General features: G+C 65.4%; 1 protein-coding gene across 1 annotated transcript in view; it reads left to right on the forward strand.

Annotated features, from left to right (window-relative positions):
* NHEJ1 (non-homologous end joining factor 1) overlaps positions 1-22,194 on the forward strand; it is a 1,360,764-nt gene that overhangs the window by 1,175,226 nt on the left and 163,344 nt on the right. Inside the window, exon 6 of the mRNA XM_086958444.1 lies at positions 1,592-1,706. Coding sequence (XP_086814570.1) covers positions 1,592-1,706 — 115 coding nt within the window. The remainder of the gene's footprint in view (positions 1-1,591; positions 1,707-22,194) is intronic.

The raw sequence follows: 22,194 nt of genomic DNA on the forward strand, positions 1-22,194 counted from the left end.
ATTTTCTAATACCTTTTATGATTTTTCCTCAATGTTAATTTTATCTTTACTCTGTACTCTTTATTGCTATTTTTTTATTTACATTTTTTTTGTTAAGGGGAAAGATGTGTTGGGTTTCCCTTCCATTCTCTGGACATTTGGAATTCTTGCACTTCAAGAGAGTGGAAGGAACATTGTGAAGCGGGGGTTCTGGGTCAGTTGGAAGAAGTTTGTTTCCTAGACGGATCGCTTTTATTCTGTCTGTTGACAACGAATAAAGTAACTTGAAGACAACCTACTGACTAGCAGACTTCCTTACACTCTACAAAAAACTCCCAGGAAAGCACCCAAATACTGGCCATGCGGCACACATGTCAAGCAGAGCTTTCTGAAGCAAATGCTTTAGGCCACGCCTCTTGGAAAGGATTCTTAGTTACACTGGTTTGGCCTTGCCCCTTTACAGAGCCCCCACCTTTGTCATCCCACTTAAAGCGCTGCTTATGAGATCTGTGTAGATGGTCAGTGATTTGGCACCCTGTACAGTTACATATGGAATAGCTTCTTTATCGAAAGAGAACAGACAGTCCTCTTAGTATGGGCACTACACAAACACCTCTATTGTTAATGACATAATGGTATGTGTTTGAGGCTCCCCACCTTTAGAATGACTCGTTTCCCCCCGATAAATAGTGTTTTTTCTCATACGCTGTGTATTAGTTTGATGTATAGGAGATCATATATGACGAGAGGGTCTGATCCAGGGATTCCACAGACGCTGTGGTCTGTGATCTGTTTCTGGGCCTTTCTCTAATAGCCTGCTGGGCCACTGGCTCTCCAGGAATGCTTCCTGCCTGGGGTCTGATTGTGTTTGGTGTGGAGCTTTAGCGATTGTTAATGTTTCTGACCTGACTTGATACTGTGTAAACAGTGTCCTGAAGGCGTTCCTCCCAGAGCAGTTCTTTGCTTACTGCAATCTTTTCCCTAAACATGCGGGGCTTCTGACCTGATATGAGTGGGAGCCAGACGTGTATGTATGGAGTGAAGAGCCGAGCTGAGGGCTAGGGAGGTGCCAGTCTCTACTCTGTGGCCGAAGCTTTCCATTCTCAGCTTTGCGTCTTCCCTCTTTGGTCACCTGCCTAACACACGTGTGCCTTTTGTGTTTCTGGTTCATATGGCCGCCTCTTGCCTGGTTTGCCCCATAGTCGATGATGATCTTTTAGAGGATGTTGTCGTTTAGGCAACACCATGAGGAGTAGTCATTCCCTTCCGATGGTATGGTCCTCAGACACAGCTTTGAAGGCCGAGGCTTCTTGCACAGACACAACATAGTCAGTATGCAGCATGTCGTGTACAACGCTGAAAGCTTAGAACCGCCACTGCACCAAACCAGAGCAAAGCCCCACCACCACAGTGTCTGCTTCCTGCTGGCTCCTATTCTGTGTTAATTGATTGTGTATACAATAACAAAAATGGCTGCCTAGATGCAGGCAGAAGATGCTATGCAGGCCTTAGGCACTGCCAGAGGAATGTTGGCGCCACAAGCCAATTTAGTATACTTTGACCTGTACCAGCATAGGCAATTATTCACATCACTTCTATTTCTTCCTAACAGGGTCTCCCAGAGGTATGCAGCTCAGGAGAAGGGATGACTTTTACCGCCAACCTACAGCACTTGTACAAGGCCATCACTGCACAGGAAGTACAGGGATGGAAGCACCAAGAATCCGGTAAGCAGAGTGAGGCACAGTCTTCATAGTGAGATAAACAGTGCAATCATACCAAACATCCCTATACACACCAATAATACACGCAGTGCTGTCCTCTGTGCTCTCCCTGGCTTTTCTATTTGTCGTACCTTCTGGGTAGCAGGAGGCAAAGTACCCACAAACCTCAATCATCACCTGTTTAGGCTGAGTGTAGCAGCGCGCATGTGCTGCTCTGCAAGGCATCCTGTATCCACTTCTATGGGCTTTTGCCACGCCCTCGCTGCCGATTGGTTAAAGTGTGTGTCATTTCGAAAAGCTTTCTTCTCTGTGGTTTCTTGTTGGTATACGTCCCCCTTCTCATGTCTTACTCCTCCCCTGGAGTATTGGCCTATTACAGTATCTTTCTCTGATTGCTTTGTCCTTTGTGCTTGCGTACTTGTTGCAGCTTGTACGTCGATTTAGCTTCAAACATGGCAGCCGCCTGCCTTTCGTTTCTATTTATTTACTTTTGTAGCATTCACGGCATGCCACCCTTTAGCTTCACGTGTTTAAATCTAAAGTGCAGCATGCTGCAAATGCTACAAAAGTAAATAAATAGAAAAGAAAGACGGACAAACGTCTTTACTTCCAATAATCCAAACGCACCTGCAGACGTCTCGAGAAGAACTGGAGGAACAGTAAATCCCCGGAAGACGGCATCGCCTACAAGAACACCATGACAGAATACTACCAACGCATCAGATCCACCAAAAGGACATTTATTCAGAACAAGATCCTCGCCAACTCCAGCAACTCTAAGAAACTATTCAGTGTCATCCAGGAATTCATCAAACCCTCCAGCGAAAACACAGACTTCACCCCCTCCCAGGACCTCTGCAACAAGCTCGGCACCTGCTTCACTCAAGGGCCTCTATGACAACTTCAACGACCATACACCAAACGCCGACACCACTCCCGCCTCCAGCAACACCAGCCCACCATCTACTCCTGGACCCTGGTCACCACCGAAGACACCACATTGACCATGAAAAGCATCCACTCAGGAGCCCCCACGGCCCCCACACATCTTCCACAGAGCCACCACCGCCATCACACCGGGACTACAACACACCATCAACGTTTCCTTCGATACCACCATTTTCCCCAACAACTGGAAATGCGCGAAGTCAGACCCCTACTTAAGAAGCCCACAGCAGTTCCCACGGACCTCATGAACTACCGACCCATCTCCCCCCCCCCCCCCCCCATTCACGTCCAAAACCGCAGAGAAGACCATCAACGTAATTCATGGAAGATACCTCAATCCTTGACCCCTCCCAATCCAGATTCTGCAGCAACCACAGCACTGAGACCGCTCTACTTGCCGCACCCTCCTTGACCAAGGACACAGCACAGCCCTGATCCTTCTCGACCTCTCTGCAGCCTTCGACACCTTCTCCCACTGCACACTCACCGGCAGACTCCACGAAGCCAGCATACAGGGAAACGCCCTCTGCTGCTTCCTCACCGGCAGAACCCAAAGAATCAGACTCTCACCCTTCCTCTCCGAACCCACAGAGATCAACTGCAGAGTATCCCAAGTATCGTCGCTCAGCCCTACGCTCTTCAACATCTGCATGACCCCCCTTGTCGCCATCGTCAGACGGCACAGACTCAGCATAGTATCCTACGCGGACGATACCCAGCTCATCCTCTACCTCACCAAGGACCCCCTCACCACCAGTCTCAACTTCCAGGAAGGAATGAAGGACATTGCATTCTGGATGAGCAGCAGCTGCCTGAAGCTAAACTCAGAGAAGACAGAGGTCCTAGTTCTCGGACTCTCCACCTCTGCATTGGATAACACCTCGTGGACCTCCGCCCTCGGCAGCCCGCCCATCCCCATGGACCACGCCCAAAACCACAGCATTGTACTCAACTCCTATCTCTCCATGACTCAACAGGTCAACGCCATTGCCTCCACCTCCTTCGACACCCTCTGCATAATCTTCAAATGGATCCCCCTGAATCAAGAAAGACCATCACCCATGCACTCATAACCAGCAGACTGGACTACGTAAACACCCTCTACTCCGGGATTAACACATCTCTGCTCCACAAACTCCAGACCATACAGAATACCACAGCCAGACTCGTCCTCTGCATCCCATGACACAAACACATCTCCTAATAACTGCGCAGCCTCCAGTGGCTTCTTGCCGGAAAGAGAGTAACTTTGAAGATACTTGCCCATGCCTAGAAATGCCTACACAACACTGGGCCCCAATATCTCAACAACAGAATCGCCTTCCTTGTACCCAAGAGGAACAGCCGATCTGCCAACTTCACCAAAACCGTGCATATCTGCAGAGCAAGAACGGGTGGAAGATCCTTCTCCTACATCGCGGCCATGACCTGGACCAAGCTCCGATAGACATCAGACCCACCCCTACCTTGCACATCTTCAGTAAGACCCTCAAGATCTGGCTCTTCGACTCAACGGAGCTGCTCCCCCCAGTGCCTTGAGACCCTCACAGGGGAGTAGCGTGCCTAAAACCCCCTGATTGATTGATTGTGCAGTACAGTCACAGCATAATAACATCTTTGTCATGTGATGAGGTCGCTCCATCTCTTCCGGCTCCACAAGGCTGGATGAATTTCCATTAATAATTCTATACCCCCTCCTCTTGGGGAGAAGTAAGTCACGAAGTTCAGAATCTATAGTGAGGCCAGACGTGGTCTTCTCAAGAGGCCTTGTGCAGGGTCACTGAACATCGATCATCCCACCCCCTTCTCCCAATTGGACTGCCAGAGATGCGGATAGTCAAATGTGCGGGACTTGCGTCTCCGCAACCAACGGAGACGAGCAGCTTTGGCCGAAAGCCATTGCTACATATTTATTATCTTTGTATTCTGATTTTTTTGGGTAATCTGACTCTGGCAATGCAGGTAAGGCTTCTGGCCAGACCCAAGAAGAAAGGCAGTCTGCACTTGTCACTCCTGGTTGTGGTGCGCCCTTGGACCCCTTTCAGAGTTTCATGCACGGCCCTGGGTGCAAGGGCTGCGCCACCCTGGGGCCCTCGCCACGCCTCGGACCCCTGCAGAGTTTAACACACGGCCCTGGGTGCAAGGACTGCGCCGCCCTGGAGCCCTAGCCACGCCTCGCACCCCTGCAGAGTTTCACGCACGGCCCTGGGTGCAAGGACTGCGCCGCCCTGGAGCCCTAGCCACGCCTCGCACCCCTGCAGAGTTTCACGCACGGCCCTGGGTGCAAGGACTGCGTCACCCTGGGGCCCTTGCCTCGAACCCCTGCAGAGTTTCACACACGGACCCCTGCAGAGTTTCACACACGGCCCTGGGTGCAAGGACTGCGCCGCCCTGGGGCCCTCGCCACGCCTGGCACCCCTTCAGAGTTTCACGCACGGACCCCTGCAGAGTTTAACACACGGCCCTGGGTGCAAGGACTGTGCCGCCCCGGGGCCCTCGCCAAGCCTCGGACCCCTGCAGCGTTTCACGCATGGCCCTGGGTGCAAGGACTGCTCCGCCCTGCGGCCCTCGCCACGGACCCCTGCAGAGTTTCACGCACGGCCCTGGGTGCAAGGACTGCTCCGCCCTGCGGCCCTCGCCACGCCTCGGACCCCTACAGAGTTTCACGCACGGCCCTGGATGCAAGGACTGCGCCGCCCTGGGACCCTCGCCACGCCTCGGACCCCTGCAGAGTTTCACGCATGGCCCTGGGTGCAAGGACTGCGCCACCCTGGGGCCCTCGCCACGCCTCGGACCCCTGCAGAGTTTCACACACGGCCCTGGATGCAAGGACTGCGCCGCCCTGGGACCCTCGCCACGCCTCGGACCCCTGCAGAGTTTCACGCACGGACCCCTGCAGAGTTTCACGCATGGCCCTGGGTGCAAGGACTGCGTCACCCTGGGGCCCTTGCCTCGAACCCCTGCAGAGTTTCACACACGGACCCCTGCAGAGTTTCACACACGGCCCTGGGTGCAAGGACTGCGCCGCCCTGGGGCCCTCGCCACGCCTCGCACCCCTGCAGAGTTTCACGCACGGACCCCTGCAGAGTTTAACACACGGCCCTGGGTGCAAGGACTGTGCCGCCCCGGGGCCCTCGCCAAGCCTCGGACCCCTGCAGAGTGTCACGCATGGCCCTGGGTGCAAGGACTGCTCCGCCCTGCGGCCCTCGCCACGGACCCCTGCAGAGTTTCACGCACGGCCCTGGGTGCAAGGACTGCTCCGCCCTGCGGCCCTCGCCACGCCTCGGACCCCTGCAGAGTTTCACGCACGGCCCTGGATGCAAGGACTGCGCCGCCCTGGGACCCTCGCCACGCCTCGGACCCCTGCAGAGTTTCACGCATGGCCCTGGGTGCAAGGACTGCGCCACCCTGGGGCCCTCGCCACGCCTCGGACCCCTGCAGAGTTTCACACACTGCCCTGGGTGCAAGGACTGCGCCGCCCTGGGGCCCTCGCCACGCCTCGGACCCCTGCAGAGTTTCACACACGGCCCTGGGTGCAAGGACTGCGCGCCCTGGAGCCCTGGCCACGCCTCGCACCCCTGCAGAGTTTCACGCACGACCCTGGGTGCAAGGACTGTGCCGCCCTGGGGCCCTTGCCACGCCTCGGACCCCTGCAGGGTTTCACACACGGCCCTGGGTGCAAGGACTGAGAAGCCCTGGGGCCCTCACCACGTTTCGGACCCCTGCAGAATTTCACGCACGCCCTGGGTACAAGGACTGCGCCGGTCTGGGGCCCTTACCACGCCTCGGACCCCTGCAGAGTTTCACGCATGGCCCTGGGTGCAAGGACTGCGCCGCCCTGGGGCCCTCGCCATGCCTCTGGCCCCTGCAGAGTTTCACACACGGCCCTGGGTGCAAGGACTGCGCGCCCTGGAGCCCTGGCCACGCCTCGCACCCCTGCAGAGTTTCACGCACGACCCTGGGTGCAAGGACTGTGCCGCCCTGGTGCCCTTGCCACGCCTCGGACCCCTGCAGGGTTTCACACACGGCCCTGGGTGCAAGGACTGAGAAGCCCTGGGGCCCTCACCACGTTTCGGACCCCTGCAGAATTTCACGCACGCCCTGGGTACAAGGACTGCGCCGGTCTGGGGCCCTTACCACGCCTCGGACCCCTGCAGAGTTTCACGCATGGCCCTGGGTGCAAGGACTGCGCCGCCCTGGGGCCCTCGCCATGCCTCTGGCCCCTGCAGAGTTTCAAACACTGCCCTGGGTGCAAGAACTGCACCGCCCTGGGGCCCTCGCCACGCCTCGGACCCTGCAGAGTTTCACGCATGGCCCTGGGTGCAAGGACTGCGCCGGTCTGGGGCCCTCGCCAAGCCTCGGACCCCTGCAGAGTTGCACGCATGGCCCTGGGTGCAAGGACTGCGCCGGTCTGGGGCCCTCGCCATGCCTCGGTCCGTGCAGAGTTTTACGCATGGCCCTGGGTGCAAGGACTGCGCCGCCCTGGAGCCCTCGCCTCGGACCCCTGCAGAGTTTCACGCACGGCCCTGGGTGCAAGGACTGCGCCGCCCTGGGGCCCTCGCCACGCCTCGGACCCCTGCAGAGTTTCACGCACGGCCCTGGGTGCAAGGACTGTGCCGCCCTGGGGCTCTCGCCACGCCTCAGACCCCTGCAGAGTTTCACACACTGCCCTGGGTGCAAGGACTGCGCCGCCCTGGGGCCCTCACCACGCCTCGGACCCCTGCAGAGTTTCACACATGGCCCTGGGTGCAAGGACTGCGCCGCCCTGGGGCCCTCGCCACGCCTCGGACCCCTGCAGAGTTTCACGCTCGGCCCCGGGTGCAAGGACTGCGCCGCCCTGGGGCCCTCGCCACGCCTCGGACCCCTGCAGAGTTTCACGCACGGCCCTGGGTGCAAGGACTGCGCTGGTCTGGGGCCCTTGCAACGCCTCGGACCCCTGCAGAGTTTCACGCACGGCCCTGGGTGCAAGGACCGTGCTGGTCTGGGGCCCTCGCCACGCCTCGGACCCCTGCAGAGTTTCACACATGGCTCTGGGTGCAAGGACTGCGCCGGTCTGGGGCCCTCGCCATGCCTCGGTCCGTGCAGAGTTTCACGCATAGCCCTGGGTGCAAGGACTGCGCCGGTCTGGGGCCCTCGCCACGCCTCAGACACCTGCAGAGTATCCTACACGGCCCTGGGTGCAAGGACTGCGCCGGTCTGGTGCCCTCGCCATGCCTTGGTCCGTGCAGAGTTTCGCGCACGGCCCTGGGTGCAAGGACTGTGCCGCCCTGGTGCCCTCGCCATGCCTCGAACCCCTGCAGAGTTTCATGCACGGCCCTGGGTGCAAGGACTGCGCCGCCCTGGTGCCCTCGCCACGCCTCGGACCCCTGCAGAGTTTCACGCACCGCCCTGGGTGCAAGGACTGCGCCGGTCTGGGGCCCTCACCACGCCTCGGACCCCTGCAGAGCTTCACACACGGCCCTGGTGCAAGGACTGCGCCGCCCTGGTGCCCTCGCCACGCCTCGGACCCCTGCCGAGTTTTACGCATGGCCCTTGGTGCAAGGACTGCGCTGCCCTGGGGCCCTCGCCTCGAACCCCTGCAGGGTTTCACGCACGGCCCTGGGTGCAAGGACTGCGCCGCCCTGGTGCCCTCGCCACGACTCGGACCCCTGCAGAGTTTCACGCACGGCCATGGGTGCAAGTACTGCGCCGCCCTGGGGCCCTCGCCACGCCTCGGACCCCTGCAGAGTTTAACGCACGGCCCTGGGTGCAAGGACTGTGCCGCCCTGGGGCCCTCGCCACGCCTCGGACCCCTGTAGAGTTTCACACACTGCCCTGGGTGCAAGGACTGCGCCGGTCTGGGGCCCTCGCCACGCCTCGGACACCTGCAAAGTTTCCTACATGGCCCTGGGTGCAAGGACTGCGCCGGTCTGGGGCCCTCGCCACGCCTCGGACACCTGCAGAGTTTCCTACACGGCCCTGGGTGCAAGGACTGCGCCGGTCTGGGGCCCTCACCACGCCTCGGACCCCTGCAGAGTTTCACACACGGCCCTGAGTACAAGGACTGTGCCGCCCTGGTGCCCTCGCCACGCCTCGGACCCCTGCAGAGTTTTACGCATGGCCCTGGGTGCAAGGACTGCGCCGCCCTGGGGCCCTCGCCTCGGACCCCTTCAGGGTTTCATGCACGGCCCTGGGTGCAAGGGCTGCGCCGCCCTGGTGCCCTCGCCACGCCTCGGACCCCTGCAGAGATTCACGCACCGCCCTGGGTGCAAGGACTGCGCCGCCCTGGGGCCCTCGCCACGCCTCGGACCTCTGCAGAGTTTCACGCATGGCCCTGGGTGCAAGGACTGCGCCTCCCTGGGGCCCTCGCCACGCCTCGGACCCCTGCAGAGTTTCACGCATAGCCCTGGGTGCAAGGACTGCGCCGGTCTGGGGCCCTCACCACGCCTCGGACCCCTGCAGAGTTTTACACACGCCCTGGGTGCAAGGACTGCGCTGCCCTGGGGCCCTCGCCTCGATCCCCTGCAGGGGTTCGAGGCGAGGGCCCCTGCAGAGTTTCACACACGGCCCTGGGTGCAAGGACTGCGCCGCCCTAGGGCCCTCGCCACGCCTCGGACCCCTGCAGAGTTTCACGCACGGCCCTGGCGCAGTCCTTGCACGGCCCTGGGTGCAAGGACTGCGCCGCCCTGGTGCCCTTGCCACGACTTGGACCCCTGCAGAGTTTCACACACGGCCCTGGGTGCAAGGACTGTGCTGCCCTGGGGCCCTCGCCACGCCTCGGACTCCTGTAGAGTTTCACACACTGCCCTGGGTGCAAGGACTGCGCCGGTCTGGGGCCCTCGCCACGCCTCGGACACCTGCAGAGTTTCCTACACGGCCCTGGGTGCAAGGACTGCGCCGGTCTGGGGCCCTCGCCATGTCTCGGTCCGTGCAGAGTTTCACGCATGACCCTGGGTGCAAGGACTGCGCCGGTCTGGGGCCCTCGCCACGCCTCGGACACCTGCAGAGTTTCCTACACGGCCCTGGGTGCAAGGACTGCGCCGGTCTGGGGCCCTCGCCATGCCTCTGTCCGTGCAGAGTTTCGTGCACGGCCCTGGGTGCAAGGACTGCGCCGGTCTGGGGCCCTCGCCGCGCATCGGACCCCTGCAGAGTTTCACACACGGCCCTGAGTACAAGGACTGTGCCGCCCTGGTGCCCTCGCCACGCCTCGGACCCCTGCAGAGTTTTACGCATGGCCCTAGGTGCAAGGACTGCGCCGCCCTGGGGCCCTCGCCTCCGACCCCTGCAGGGTTTCATGCACGGCCCTGGGTGCAAGGACTGCGCTGCCCTGGTGCCCTCGCCACGCCTCGGACCCCTGCAGAGTTTCACGCACCGCCCTGGGTGCAAGGACTGCGCCGCCCTGGGGCCCTCGCCACGCCTCGGACCCCTGCGTAGTTTCACGCATAGCCCTGGGTGCAAGGACTGCGCCGGTCTGGGGCCCTTGCCTCGAACCCCTGCAGAGTTTCACACACGGACCCCTGCAGAGTTTCACACACGGCCCTGGGTGCAAGGACTGCGCCGCCCTGGGGCCCTCGCCACGCCTCGGACCCCTGCAGAGTTTCACGCACGGCCCTGGCGCAGTCCTTGCACGGCCCTGGGTGCAAGGACTGCGCTGCCCTGGGGCCCTCGCCTCGAACCCCTGCAGGGTTTCACGCACGGCCCTGGGTGCAAGGACTGCGCCGCCCTGGGGCCCTTGCCACGCCATGAACCCCTGCAGAGATTCACGCACGGCCCTGGGTGCAAGGACTGCGCCGGTCTGGGGCCCTCACCTTGCCTCGAGCCCTTGCAAAGTTTCACGCACGGCCCTGGGTGCAAGGACTGCGCTGGTCTGGGGCCCTTGCAACGCCTCGGACACCTGCAGAGTTTCCTACACGGCCCTGGGTGCAAGGACTGCGCCGGTCTGGGGCCCTCGCCATGCCTCGGTCCGTGCAGAGTTTCACGCATGACCCTGGGTGCAAGGACTGCGCCGGTCTGGGGCCCTCGCCACGCCTCGGACACCTGCAGATTTTCCTACACGGCCCTGGGTGCAAGGACTGCGCCGGTCTGGGGCCCTCGCCATGCCTCGGTCCGTGCAGAGTTTCGTGCACGGCCCTGGGTGCAAGGACTGCGCCGGTCTGGGGCCTTCGCCACGCCTCGGACCCCTGCAGAGTTTCACACACGGCCCTGAGTTCAAGGACTGTGCCCCCCTAGTGCCCTCGCCACGCCTCGGACCGCTGCAGAGTTATACGCATGGCCCTGGGTGCAAGGACTGCGCCGCCCTGGGGCCCTCGCCTCGGACCCCTGCAGGATTTCATGCACGGCCCTGGGTGCAAGGACTGCGCCGCCCTGGTGCCCTCGCCACGCCTCGGACCCCTGCAGAGTTTCACGCACCGCCCTGGGTGCAAGGACTGCGCCGCCCTGGGGCCCTCGCCACGCCTCGGACCCCTGCAGAGTTTGAAGCACGGCCCTGGGTGCAAGGACTGCGCCGCCCTGGGGCCCTCGCCACGCCTCGGACCCCTGCAGAGTTTCACGCATAGCCCTGGGTGCAAGGACTGCACCGGTCTGGGGCCCTCACCACGCCTCGGACCCCTGCAGAGTTTCACACACGCCCTGGGTGCAAGGACTGCGCCGCCCTGGTGCCCTCGCCACGGACCCCTGCAGAGTTTCACACACGGCCCTGGGTGCAAGGACTGCGCCGCCCTGGGGCCCTCGCCACGCCTCGGACCCCTGCAGAGTTTCACTCACGGCCCTGGCGCAGTCCTTGCACGGCCCTGGGTGCAAGGACTGCGCCGCCCTGGTGCCCTCGCCACGACTCGGACCCCTGCAGAGTTTCACACACGGCCCTGGGTGCAAGGACTGCGCCGCCCTGGGGCCCTCGCCACGCCTCGGACCCTGCAGAGTTTCACGCATGGCCCTGGGTGCAAGGACTGCGCCGGTCTGGGGCCCTCGCCAAGCCTCGGACCCCTGCAGAGTTGCACGCATGGCCCTGGGTGCAAGGACTGCGCCGGTCTGGGGCCCTCGCCATGCCTCGGTCCGTGCAGAGTTTTACGCATGGCCCTGGGTGCAAGGACTGCGCCGCCCTGGAGCCCTCGCCTCGGACCCCTGCAGAGTTTCACGCACGGCCCTGGGTGCAAGGACTGCGCCGCCCTGGGGCCCTCGCCACGCCTCGGACCCCTGCAGAGTTTCACGCACGGCCCTGGGTGCAAGGACTGTGCCGCCCTGGGGCTCTCGCCACGCCTCAGACCCCTGCAGAGTTTCACACACTGCCCTGGGTGCAAGGACTGCGCCGCCCTGGGGCCCTCACCACGCCTCGGACCCCTGCAGAGTTTCACACATGGCCCTGGGTGCAAGGACTGCGCCGCCCTGGGGCCCTCGCCACGCCTCGGACCCCTGCAGAGTTTCACGCTCGGCCCCGGGTGCAAGGACTGCGCCGCCCTGGGGCCCTCGCCACGCCTCGGACCCCTGCAGAGTTTCACGCACGGCCCTGGGTGCAAGGACTGCGCTGGTCTGGGGCCCTTGCAACGCCTCGGACCCCTGCAGAGTTTCACGCACGGCCCTGGGTGCAAGGACCGTGCCGGTCTGGGGCCCTCGCCACGCCTCGGACCCCTGCAGAGTTTCACACATGGCTCTGGGTGCAAGGACTGCGCCGGTCTGGGGCCCTCGCCATGCCTCGGTCCGTGCAGAGTTTCACGCATAGCCCTGGGTGCAAGGACTGCGCCGGTCTGGGGCCCTCGCCACGCCTCAGACACCTGCAGAGTATCCTACACGGCCCTGGGTGCAAGGACTGCGCCGGTCTGGTGCCCTCGCCATGCCTTGGTCCGTGCAGAGTTTCGCGCACGGCCCTGGGTGCAAGGACTGTGCCGCCCTGGTGCCCTCGCCATGCCTCGAACCCCTGCAGAGTTTCATGCACGGCCCTGGGTGCAAGGACTGCGCCGCCCTGGTGCCCTCGCCACGCCTCGGACCCCTGCAGAGTTTCACGCACCGCCCTGGGTGCAAGGACTGCGCCGGTCTGGGGCCCTCACCACGCCTCGGACCCCTGCAGAGCTTCACACACGGCCCTGGTGCAAGGACTGCGCCGCCCTGGTGCCCTCGCCACGCCTCGGACCCCTGCCGAGTTTTACGCATGGCCCTTGGTGCAAGGACTGCGCTGCCCTGGGGCCCTCGCCTCGAACCCCTGCAGGGTTTCACGCACGGCCCTGGGTGCAAGGACTGCGCCGCCCTGGTGCCCTCGCCACGACTCGGACCCCTGCAGAGTTTCACGCACGGCCATGGGTGCAAGTACTGCGCCGCCCTGGGGCCCTCGCCACGCCTCGGACCCCTGCAGAGTTTAACGCACGGCCCTGGGTGCAAGGACTGTGCCGCCCTGGGGCCCTCGCCACGCCTCGGACCCCTGTAGAGTTTCACACACTGCCCTGGGTGCAAGGACTGCGCCGGTCTGGGGCCCTCGCCACGCCTCGGACACCTGCAAAGTTTCCTACACGGCCCTGGGTGCAAGGACTGCGCCGGTCTGGGGCCCTCGCCACGCCTCGGACACCTGCAGAGTTTCCTACACGGCCCTGGGTGCAAGGACTGCGCCGGTCTGGGGCCCTCACCACGCCTCGGACCCCTGCAGAGTTTCACACACGGCCCTGAGTACAAGGACTGTGCCGCCCTGGTGCCCTCGCCACGCCTCGGACCCCTGCAGAGTTTTACGCATGGCCCTGGGTGCAAGGACTGCGCCGCCCTGGGGCCCTCGCCTCGGACCCCTTCAGGGTTTCATGCACGGCCCTGGGTGCAAGGGCTGCGCCGCCCTGGTGCCCTCGCCACGCCTCGGACCCCTGCAGAGATTCACGCACCGCCCTGGGTGCAAGGACTGCGCCGCCCTGGGGCCCTCGCCACGCCTCGGACCTCTGCAGAGTTTCACGCATGGCCCTGGGTGCAAGGACTGCGCCTCCCTGGGGCCCTCGCCACGCCTCGGACCCCTGCAGAGTTTCACGCATAGCCCTGGGTGCAAGGACTGCGCCGGTCTGGGGCCCTCACCACGCCTCGGACCCCTGCAGAGTTTTACACACGCCCTGGGTGCAAGGACTGCGCTGCCCTGGGGCCCTCGCCTCGACCCCCTGCAGGGGTTCGAGGCGAGGGCCCCTGCAGAGTTTAACACACGGACCCCTGCAGAGTTTCACACACGGCCCTGGGTGCAAGGACTGCGCCGCCCTAGGGCCCTCGCCACGCCTCGGACCCCTGCAGAGTTTCACGCACGGCCCTGGCGCAGTCCTTGCACGGCCCTGGGTGCAAGGACTGCGCCGCCCTGGTGCCCTTGCCACGACTTGGACCCCTGCAGAGTTTCACACACGGCCCTGGGTGCAAGGACTGTGCTGCCCTGGGGCCCTCGCCACGCCTCGGACTCCTGTAGAGTTTCACACACTGCCCTGGGTGCAAGGACTGCGCCGGTCTGGGGCCCTCGCCACGCCTCGGACACCTGCAGAGTTTCCTACACGGCCCTGGGTGCAAGGACTGCGCCGGTCTGGGGCCCTCGCCATGTCTCGGTCCGTGCAGAGTTTCACGCATGACCCTGGGTGCAAGGACTGCGCCGGTCTGGGGCCCTCGCCACGCCTCGGACACCTGCAGAGTTTCCTACACGGCCCTGGGTGCAAGGACTGCGCCGGTCTGGGGCCCTCGCCATGCCTCTGTCCGTGCAGAGTTTCGTGCACGGCCCTGGGTGCAAGGACTGCGCCGGTCTGGGGCCCTCGCCGCGCATCGGACCCCTGCAGAGTTTCACACACGGCCCTGAGTACAAGGACTGTGCCGCCCTGGTGCCCTCGCCACGCCTCGGACCCCTGCAGAGTTTTACGCATGGCCCTAGGTGCAAGGACTGCGCCGCCCTGGGGCCCTCGCCTCCGACCCCTGCAGGGTTTCATGCACGGCCCTGGGTGCAAGGACTGCGCTGCCCTGGTGCCCTCGCCACGCCTCGGACCCCTGCAGAGTTTCACGCACCGCCCTGGGTGCAAGGACTGCGCCGCCCTGGGGCCCTCGCCACGCCTCGGACCCCTGCGTAGTTTCACGCATAGCCCTGGGTGCAAGGACTGCGCCGGTCTGGGGCCCTTGCCTCGAACCCCTGCAGAGTTTCACACACGGACCCCTGCAGAGTTTCACACACGGCCCTGGGTGCAAGGACTGCGCCGCCCTGGGGCCCTCGCCACGCCTCGGACCCCTGCAGAGTTTCACGCACGGCCCTGGCGCAGTCCTTGCACGGCCCTGGGTGCAAGGACTGCGCTGCCCTGGGGCCCTCGCCTCGAACCCCTGCAGGGTTTCACGCACGGCCCTGGGTGCAAGGACTGCGCCGCCCTGGGGCCCTTGCCACGCCATGAACCCCTGCAGAGATTCACGCACGGCCCTGGGTGCAAGGACTGCGCCGGTCTGGGGCCCTCACCTTGCCTCGAGCCCTTGCAAAGTTTCACGCACGGCCCTGGGTGCAAGGACTGCGCTGGTCTGGGGCCCTTGCAACGCCTCGGACACCTGCAGAGTTTCCTACACGGCCCTGGGTGCAAGGACTGCGCCGGTCTGGGGCCCTCGCCATGCCTCGGTCCGTGCAGAGTTTCACGCATGACCCTGGGTGCAAGGACTGCGCCGGTCTGGGGCCCTCGCCACGCCTCGGACACCTGCAGATTTTCCTACACGGCCCTGGGTGCAAGGACTGCGCCGGTCTGGGGCCCTCGCCATGCCTCGGTCCGTGCAGAGTTTCGTGCACGGCCCTGGGTGCAAGGACTGCGCCGGTCTGGGGCCTTCGCCACGCCTCGGACCCCTGCAGAGTTTCACACACGGCCCTGAGTTCAAGGACTGTGCCCCCCTAGTGCCCTCGCCACGCCTCGGACCGCTGCAGAGTTATACGCATGGCCCTGGGTGCAAGGACTGCGCCGCCCTGGGGCCCTCGCCTCGGACCCCTGCAGGATTTCATGCACGGCCCTGGGTGCAAGGACTGCGCCGCCCTGGTGCCCTCGCCACGCCTCGGACCCCTGCAGAGTTTCACGCACCGCCCTGGGTGCAAGGACTGCGCCGCCCTGGGGCCCTCGCCACGCCTCGGACCCCTGCAGAGTTTGAAGCACGGCCCTGGGTGCAAGGACTGCGCCGCCCTGGGGCCCTCGCCACGCCTCGGACCCCTGCAGAGTTTCACGCATAGCCCTGGGTGCAAGGACTGCACCGGTCTGGGGCCCTCACCACGCCTCGGACCCCTGCAGAGTTTCACACACGCCCTGGGTGCAAGGACTGCGCCGCCCTGGTGCCCTCGCCACGGACCCCTGCAGAGTTTCACACACGGCCCTGGGTGCAAGGACTGCGCCGCCCTGGGGCCCTCGCCACGCCTCGGACCCCTGCAGAGTTTCACTCACGGCCCTGGCGCAGTCCTTGCACGGCCCTGGGTGCAAGGACTGCGCCGCCCTGGTGCCCTCGCCACGACTCGGACCCCTGCAGAGTTTCACACACGGCCCTGGGTGCAAGGACTGCGCCGCCCTGGGGCCCTCGCCACGCCTCGGACCCCTGCAGAGTTTCACGCACGGCCCTGGCGCAGTCCTTGCACGGCCCTGGGTGCAAGGACTGCGCTGCCCTGGGGCCCTCGCCTCGAACCCCTGCAGGGTTTCACGCACGGCCCTGGGTGCAAGGACTGCGCCGCCCTGGGGCCCTTGCCACGCCACGAACCCCTGCAGAGATTCACGCACGGCCCTGGGTGCAAGGACTGCGCCGGTCTGGGGCCCTCACCACGCCTCGAGCCCTTGCAAAGTTTCACGCACGGCCCTGGGTGCAAGGACTGCGCTGGTCTGGGGCCCTTGCAACGCCTCGGACGCCTGCAGAGTTTCACGCACGGCCCTGGGTGCAAGGACTGCGCCGGTCTGGGGCCCTCACCACGCCTCGGACACCTGCAGAGTTTCCTACACGGCCCTGGGTGCAAGGACTGCGCCGGTCTGGGGCCCTCGCCATGCCTCGGTCCGTGCAGAGTTTCACGCATGACCCTGGGTGCAAGGACTGCGCCGGTCTGGGGCCCTCGCCACGCCTCGGACACCTGCAGAGTTTCCTACACGGCCCTGGGTGCAAGGACTGCGCCGGTCTGGGGCCCTCGCCATGCCTCGGTCCGTGCAGAGTTTCGTGCACGGCCCTGGGTGCAAGGACTGCGCCGGTCTGGGGCCCTCGCCACGCCTCGGACCCCTGCAGAGTTTCACACACGGCCCTGAGTTCAAGGACTGTGCCCCCCTGGTGCCCTCACCATGCCTCGGACCGCTGCAGAGTTATACGCATGGCCCTGGGTGCAAGGACTGCGCCGCCCTGGGGCCCTCGCCTCGGACCCCTGCAGGATTTCATGCACGGCCCTGGGTGCAAGGACTGCGCCGCCCTGGTGCCCTCGCCACGCCTCGGACCCCTGCAGAGTTTCACGCACCGCCCTGGGTGCAAGGACTGCGCCGCCCTGGGGCCCTCGCCACGCCTCGGACCCCTGCAGAGTTTCACGCATAGCCCTGGGTGCAAGGACTGCACCGGTCTGGGGCCCTCACCACGCCTCGGACCCCTGCAGAGTTTCACACACGCCCTGGGTGCAAGGACTGCGCCGCCCTGGTGCCCTCGCCACGGACCCCTGCAGAGTTTCACACACGGCCCTGGGTGCAAGGACTGCGCCGCCCTGGGGCCCTCGCCACGCCTCGGACCCCTGCAGAGTTTCACGCACGGCCCTGGCGCAGTCCTTGCACGGCCCTGGGTGCAAGGACTGCGCCGCCCTGGTGCCCTCGCCACGACTCGGACCCCTGCAGAGTTTCACGCATGGCCCTGGGTGCAAGGACTGGGCCGCACTGGGGCCCTCGCCCCGCCTAGGACCCCTACAGAGTTTCACGCACGGCCCTGGGTGCAAGGACTGCGCCACCCTGGGGCCCTCGCCACGCCTCGGACCCCTGCAGAGTTTCACGCATGGCCCTGGGTGCAAGGACTGCGCCAGTCTGGGGCCCTCACCACGCCTCGGGCCCTTGCAGAGTTTCCCGCACGGCCCTGGGTGCAAGGACTTTGCCGCCCCGGGGCCCTCGCCAAGCCTCGGACCTCTGCAGAGTTTCACGCCTGGCCCTGGGTGCAAGGACTGTGCCGCCCCGGGCCCTCGCCACGCCTCGGACCCCTGCAGAGTTTCACGCCTGGCCCTGGGTGCAAGGACTGTGCCGCCCCGGGGCCCTCGCCATGCCTCGGACCCCTGCAGAGTTTCATGCACGGCCCTGGGTGCAAGGACTGCGCCGCCCTGGGGCCCTCGCCACGCCTCGGACCCCTGCCGAGTTTCATGCACGGCCCTGGGTGCAAGGACTGCGCCGCCCTGGAGCCCTCGCCTCGGACCCCTGCAGAGTTTAACGCACGGCCTCTGGGTGAAAGGACTGTGCCGCCCTGGGGCCCTCACCACGCCTCGGACCCCTGCAGAGTTTCACACACGGCCCTGGGTGCAAGGACTGCGCCGCCCTGGGGCCCTCACCACGCCTCGGACCCCTGCAGAGTTTCACACACGGCCCTGGGTGCAAGGGCTGCGCCACCCTGGGGCCCTCGCCACGCCTCGGACCCCTGCAGAGGCATGGCCCTGGGTGCAAGGACTGCGCCAGTCTGGGGCCCTCACCACGCCTCGGGCCCTTGCAGAGTTTCCCGCACGGCCCTGGGTGCAAGGACTGTGCCGCCCCGGGGTCCTCGCCAAGCCTTGTACCCCTGCAGAGTTTCACGCCTGGCCCTGGGTGCAAGGACTGCGCCGCCCTGGGGCCCTCGCCACGCCTCGGACCCCTGCAGAGTTTCACGCACGGCCCTGGGTGCAAGGACTGCGCTGGTCTGGGGCCCTTGCAACGCCTCGGACCCCTGCAGAGTTTCATGCACGGCCCTGGGTGCAAGGACTGCGCCGCCCTGGAGCCCTCGCCTCGGACCCCTGCAGAGTTTAACGCACGGCCCTGGGTGCAAGGACTGCGCCGCCCTGGGGCCCTCACCACGCCTCGGACCCCTGCAGAGTTTCACGCATGGCCCTGGGTGCAAGGACTGCACCGGTCTGGGGCCCTCACCACGCCTCGGACCCCTGCAGAGTTTCACACACGGCCCTGGGTGCAAGGACTGCGCCGCCCTGGGGCCCTCACCACGCCTCGGACCCCTGCAGAGTTTCACACACGGCCCTGGGTGCAAGGACTGCGCCGCCCTGGGGCCCTCACCACGCCTCGGACCCCTGCAGAGTTTCATGCACGGCCCTGGGTGCAAGGACTGCACCGGTCTGGGGCCCTCACCACGCCTCGGACCCCTGCAGAGTTTCACACACGGCCCTGGGTGCAAGGACTGGTCCGCCCTGGGGCCCTCACCACGCCTCGGACCCCTGCAGAGTTTAACACACGGCCCTGGGTGCAAGGACTGCGCCGCCCTGGGGCCCTCACCACGCCTCGGACCCCTGCAGAGTTTCACGCACGGCCCTGGGTGCAAGGACTGCACCGGTCTGGGGCCCTCACCACGCCTCGGACCCCTGCAGAGTTTCACACACGGCCCTGGGTGCAAGGACTGCACCGCCCTGGGGCCCTCGCCACGCCTCGGACCCCTGCAGAGTTTCACGCACGGCCCTGGGTGCAAGGACTGCGCCGGTCTGGGGCCCTCGCCATGCCTCGGTCCGTGCAGAGTTTCGTGCACGGCCCTGGGTGCAAGGACTGCGCCGCCCTGGTGCCCTCGCCACGCCTCGGACCCCTGCAGAGTTTCACGCACCGCCCTGGGTGCAAGGACTGCGCCGCCCTGGGGCCCTCGCCACGTCTCGGACCCCTGCAGAGTTTCACGCATAGCCCTGGGTGCAAGGACTGCACCGGTCTGGGGCCCTCACCACGCCTCGGACCCCTGCAGAGTTTCACGCACGGCCCTGGGTGCAAGGACTGCGCCGCCCTGGGGCCCTCGCCACGCCTCGGACCCCTGCAGAGTTTCACGCACGGCCCTGGCGCAGTCCTTGCACGGCCCTGGGTGCAAGGACTGCGCCGCCCTGGGGCCCTCGCCACGCCTCGGACCCCTGCAGAGTTTCACGCACGGCCCTGGCGCAGTCCTTGCACGGCCCTGGGTGCAAGGACTGCGCCGCCCTGGTGCCCTCGCCACGACTCGGACCCCTGCAGAGTTTCACGCATGGCCCTGGGTGCAAGGACTGGGCCGCACTGGGGCCCTCGCCCCGCCTAGGACCCCTGCAGAGTTTCACGCACGGCCCTGGGTGCAAGGACTGCACCACCCTGGGGCCCTCGCCACGCCTCGGACCCCTGCAGAGTTTCACGCATGGCCCTGGGTGCAAGGACTGCGCCAGTCTGGGGCCCTCACCACGCCTCGGGCCCTTGCAGAGTTTCCCGCACGGCCCTGGGTGCAAGGACTTTGCCGCCCCGGGGCCCTCGCCAAGCCTCGGACCTCTGCAGAGTTTCACGCCTGGCCCTGGGTGCAAGGACTGTGCCGCCCCGGGCCCTCGCCACGCCTCGGACCCCTGCAGAGTTTTACGCCTGGCCCTGGGTGCAAGGACTGTGCTGCCCCGGGGCCCTCGCCATGCCTCGGACCCCTGCAGAGTTTCATGCACGGCCCTGGGTGCAAGGACTGCGCCGCCCTGGGGCCCTCGCCACGCCTCGGACCCCTGCCGAGTTTCATGCACGGCCCTGGGTGCAAGGACTGCGCCGCCCTGGAGCCCTCGCCTCGGACCCCTGCAGAGTTTAACGCACGGCCTCTGGGTGAAAGGACTGTGCCGCCCTGGGGCCCTCACCACGCCTCGGACCCCTGCAGAGTTTCACACACGGCCCTGGGTGCAAGGACTGCGCCGCCCTGGGGCCCTCACCACGCCTCGGACCCCTGCAGAGTTTCACACACGGCCCTGGGTGCAAGGGCTGCGCCACCCTGGGGCCCTCGCCACGCCTCGGACCCCTGCAGAGGCATGGCCCTGGGTGCAAGGACTGCGCCAGTCTGGGGCCCTCACCACGCCTCGGGCCCTTGCAGAGTTTCCCGCACGGCCCTGGGTGCAAGGACTGTGCCGCCCCGGGGTCCTCGCCAAGCCTTGTACCCCTGCAGAGTTTCACGCCTGGCCCTGGGTGCAAGGACTGCGCCGCCCTGGGGCCCTCGCCACGCCTCGGACCCCTGCAGAGTTTCACGCACGGCCCTGGGTGCAAGGACTGCGCTGGTCTGGGGCCCTTGCAACGCCTCGGACCCCTGCAGAGTTTCATGCACGGCCCTGGGTGCAAGGACTGCGCCGCCCTGGAGCCCTCGCCTCGGACCCCTGCAGAGTTTAACGCACGGCCCTGGGTGCAAGGACTGCGCCGCCCTGGGGCCCTCACCACGCCTCGGACCCCTGCAGAGTTTCACGCATGGCCCTGGGTGCAAGGACTGCACCGGTCTGGGGCCCTCACCACGCCTCGGACCCCTGCAGAGTTTCACACACGGCCCTGGGTGCAAGGACTGCGCCGCCCTGGGGCCCTCACCACGCCTCGGACCCCTGCAGAGTTTCACACACGGCCCTGGGTGCAAGGACTGCGCCGCCCTGGGGCCCTCACCACGCCTCGGACCCCTGCAGAGTTTCATGCACGGCCCTGGGTGCAAGGACTGCACTGGTCTGGGGCCCTCACCACGCCTCGGACCCCTGCAGAGTTTCACACACGGCCCTGGGTGCAAGGACTGGTCCGCCCTGGGGCCCTCACCACGCCTCGGACCCCTGCAGAGTTTAACACACGGCCCTGGGTGCAAGGACTGCGCCGCCCTGGGGCCCTCACCACGCCTCGGACCCCTGCAGAGTTTCACGCACGGCCCTGGGTGCAAGGACTGCACCGGTCTGGGGCCCTCACCACGCCTCGGACCCCTGCAGAGTTTCACACACGGCCCTGGGTGCAAGGACTGCACCGCCCTGGGGCCCTCGCCACGCCTCGGACCCCTGCAGAGTTTCACGCACGGCCCTGGGTGCAAGGACTGCGCCGGTCTGGGGCCCTCGCCACGCCTCGGACCCCTGCAGAGGCATGGCCCTGGGTGCAAGGACTGCGCCAGTCTGGGGCCCTCACCATGCCTCGGTCCGTGCAGAGTTTCGTGCACGGCCCTGGGTGCAAGGACTGCGCCGGTCTGGGGCCCTCGCCATGCCTCGGTCCGTGCAGAGTTTCGTGCACGGCCCTGGGTGCAAGGACTGCGCCGGTCTGGGGCCCTCGCCATGCCTCGGTCCGTGCAGAGTTTCGTGCACGGCCCTGGGTGCAAGGACTGCGCCAGTCTGGGGCCCTCGCCACGCCTCGGACCCCTGCAGAGTTTCATGCACGGCCCTGGGTGCAAGGACTGCGCCGCCCTGGTGCCCTCGCCACGCCTCGGACCCCTGCAGAGTTTCCCGCACGGCCCTGGGTGCAAGGACTGCGCCGCCCTGGTGCCCTCGCCACGCCTCGGACCCCTGCAGAGTTTCACGCACGGCCCTGGGTGCAAGGACTGCGCCGCCCTGGGGCCCTCACCACGCCTCGGTCTGTGCAGCAGCCCCCACAGACAGGGGGCTGTGGCCTGTGTGTCAACAGCAAAGCACCGACCCGCCCCGGCTCTGTCCCTGACGAGGGTGGGGTCTGCTCCGAAG

This window comes from Lissotriton vulgaris, chromosome 2_1 (assembly GCF_964263255.1).
Source record: "Lissotriton vulgaris chromosome 2_1, aLisVul1.2, whole genome shotgun sequence".
Taxonomy (NCBI): domain Eukaryota; kingdom Metazoa; phylum Chordata; class Amphibia; order Caudata; family Salamandridae; genus Lissotriton; species Lissotriton vulgaris.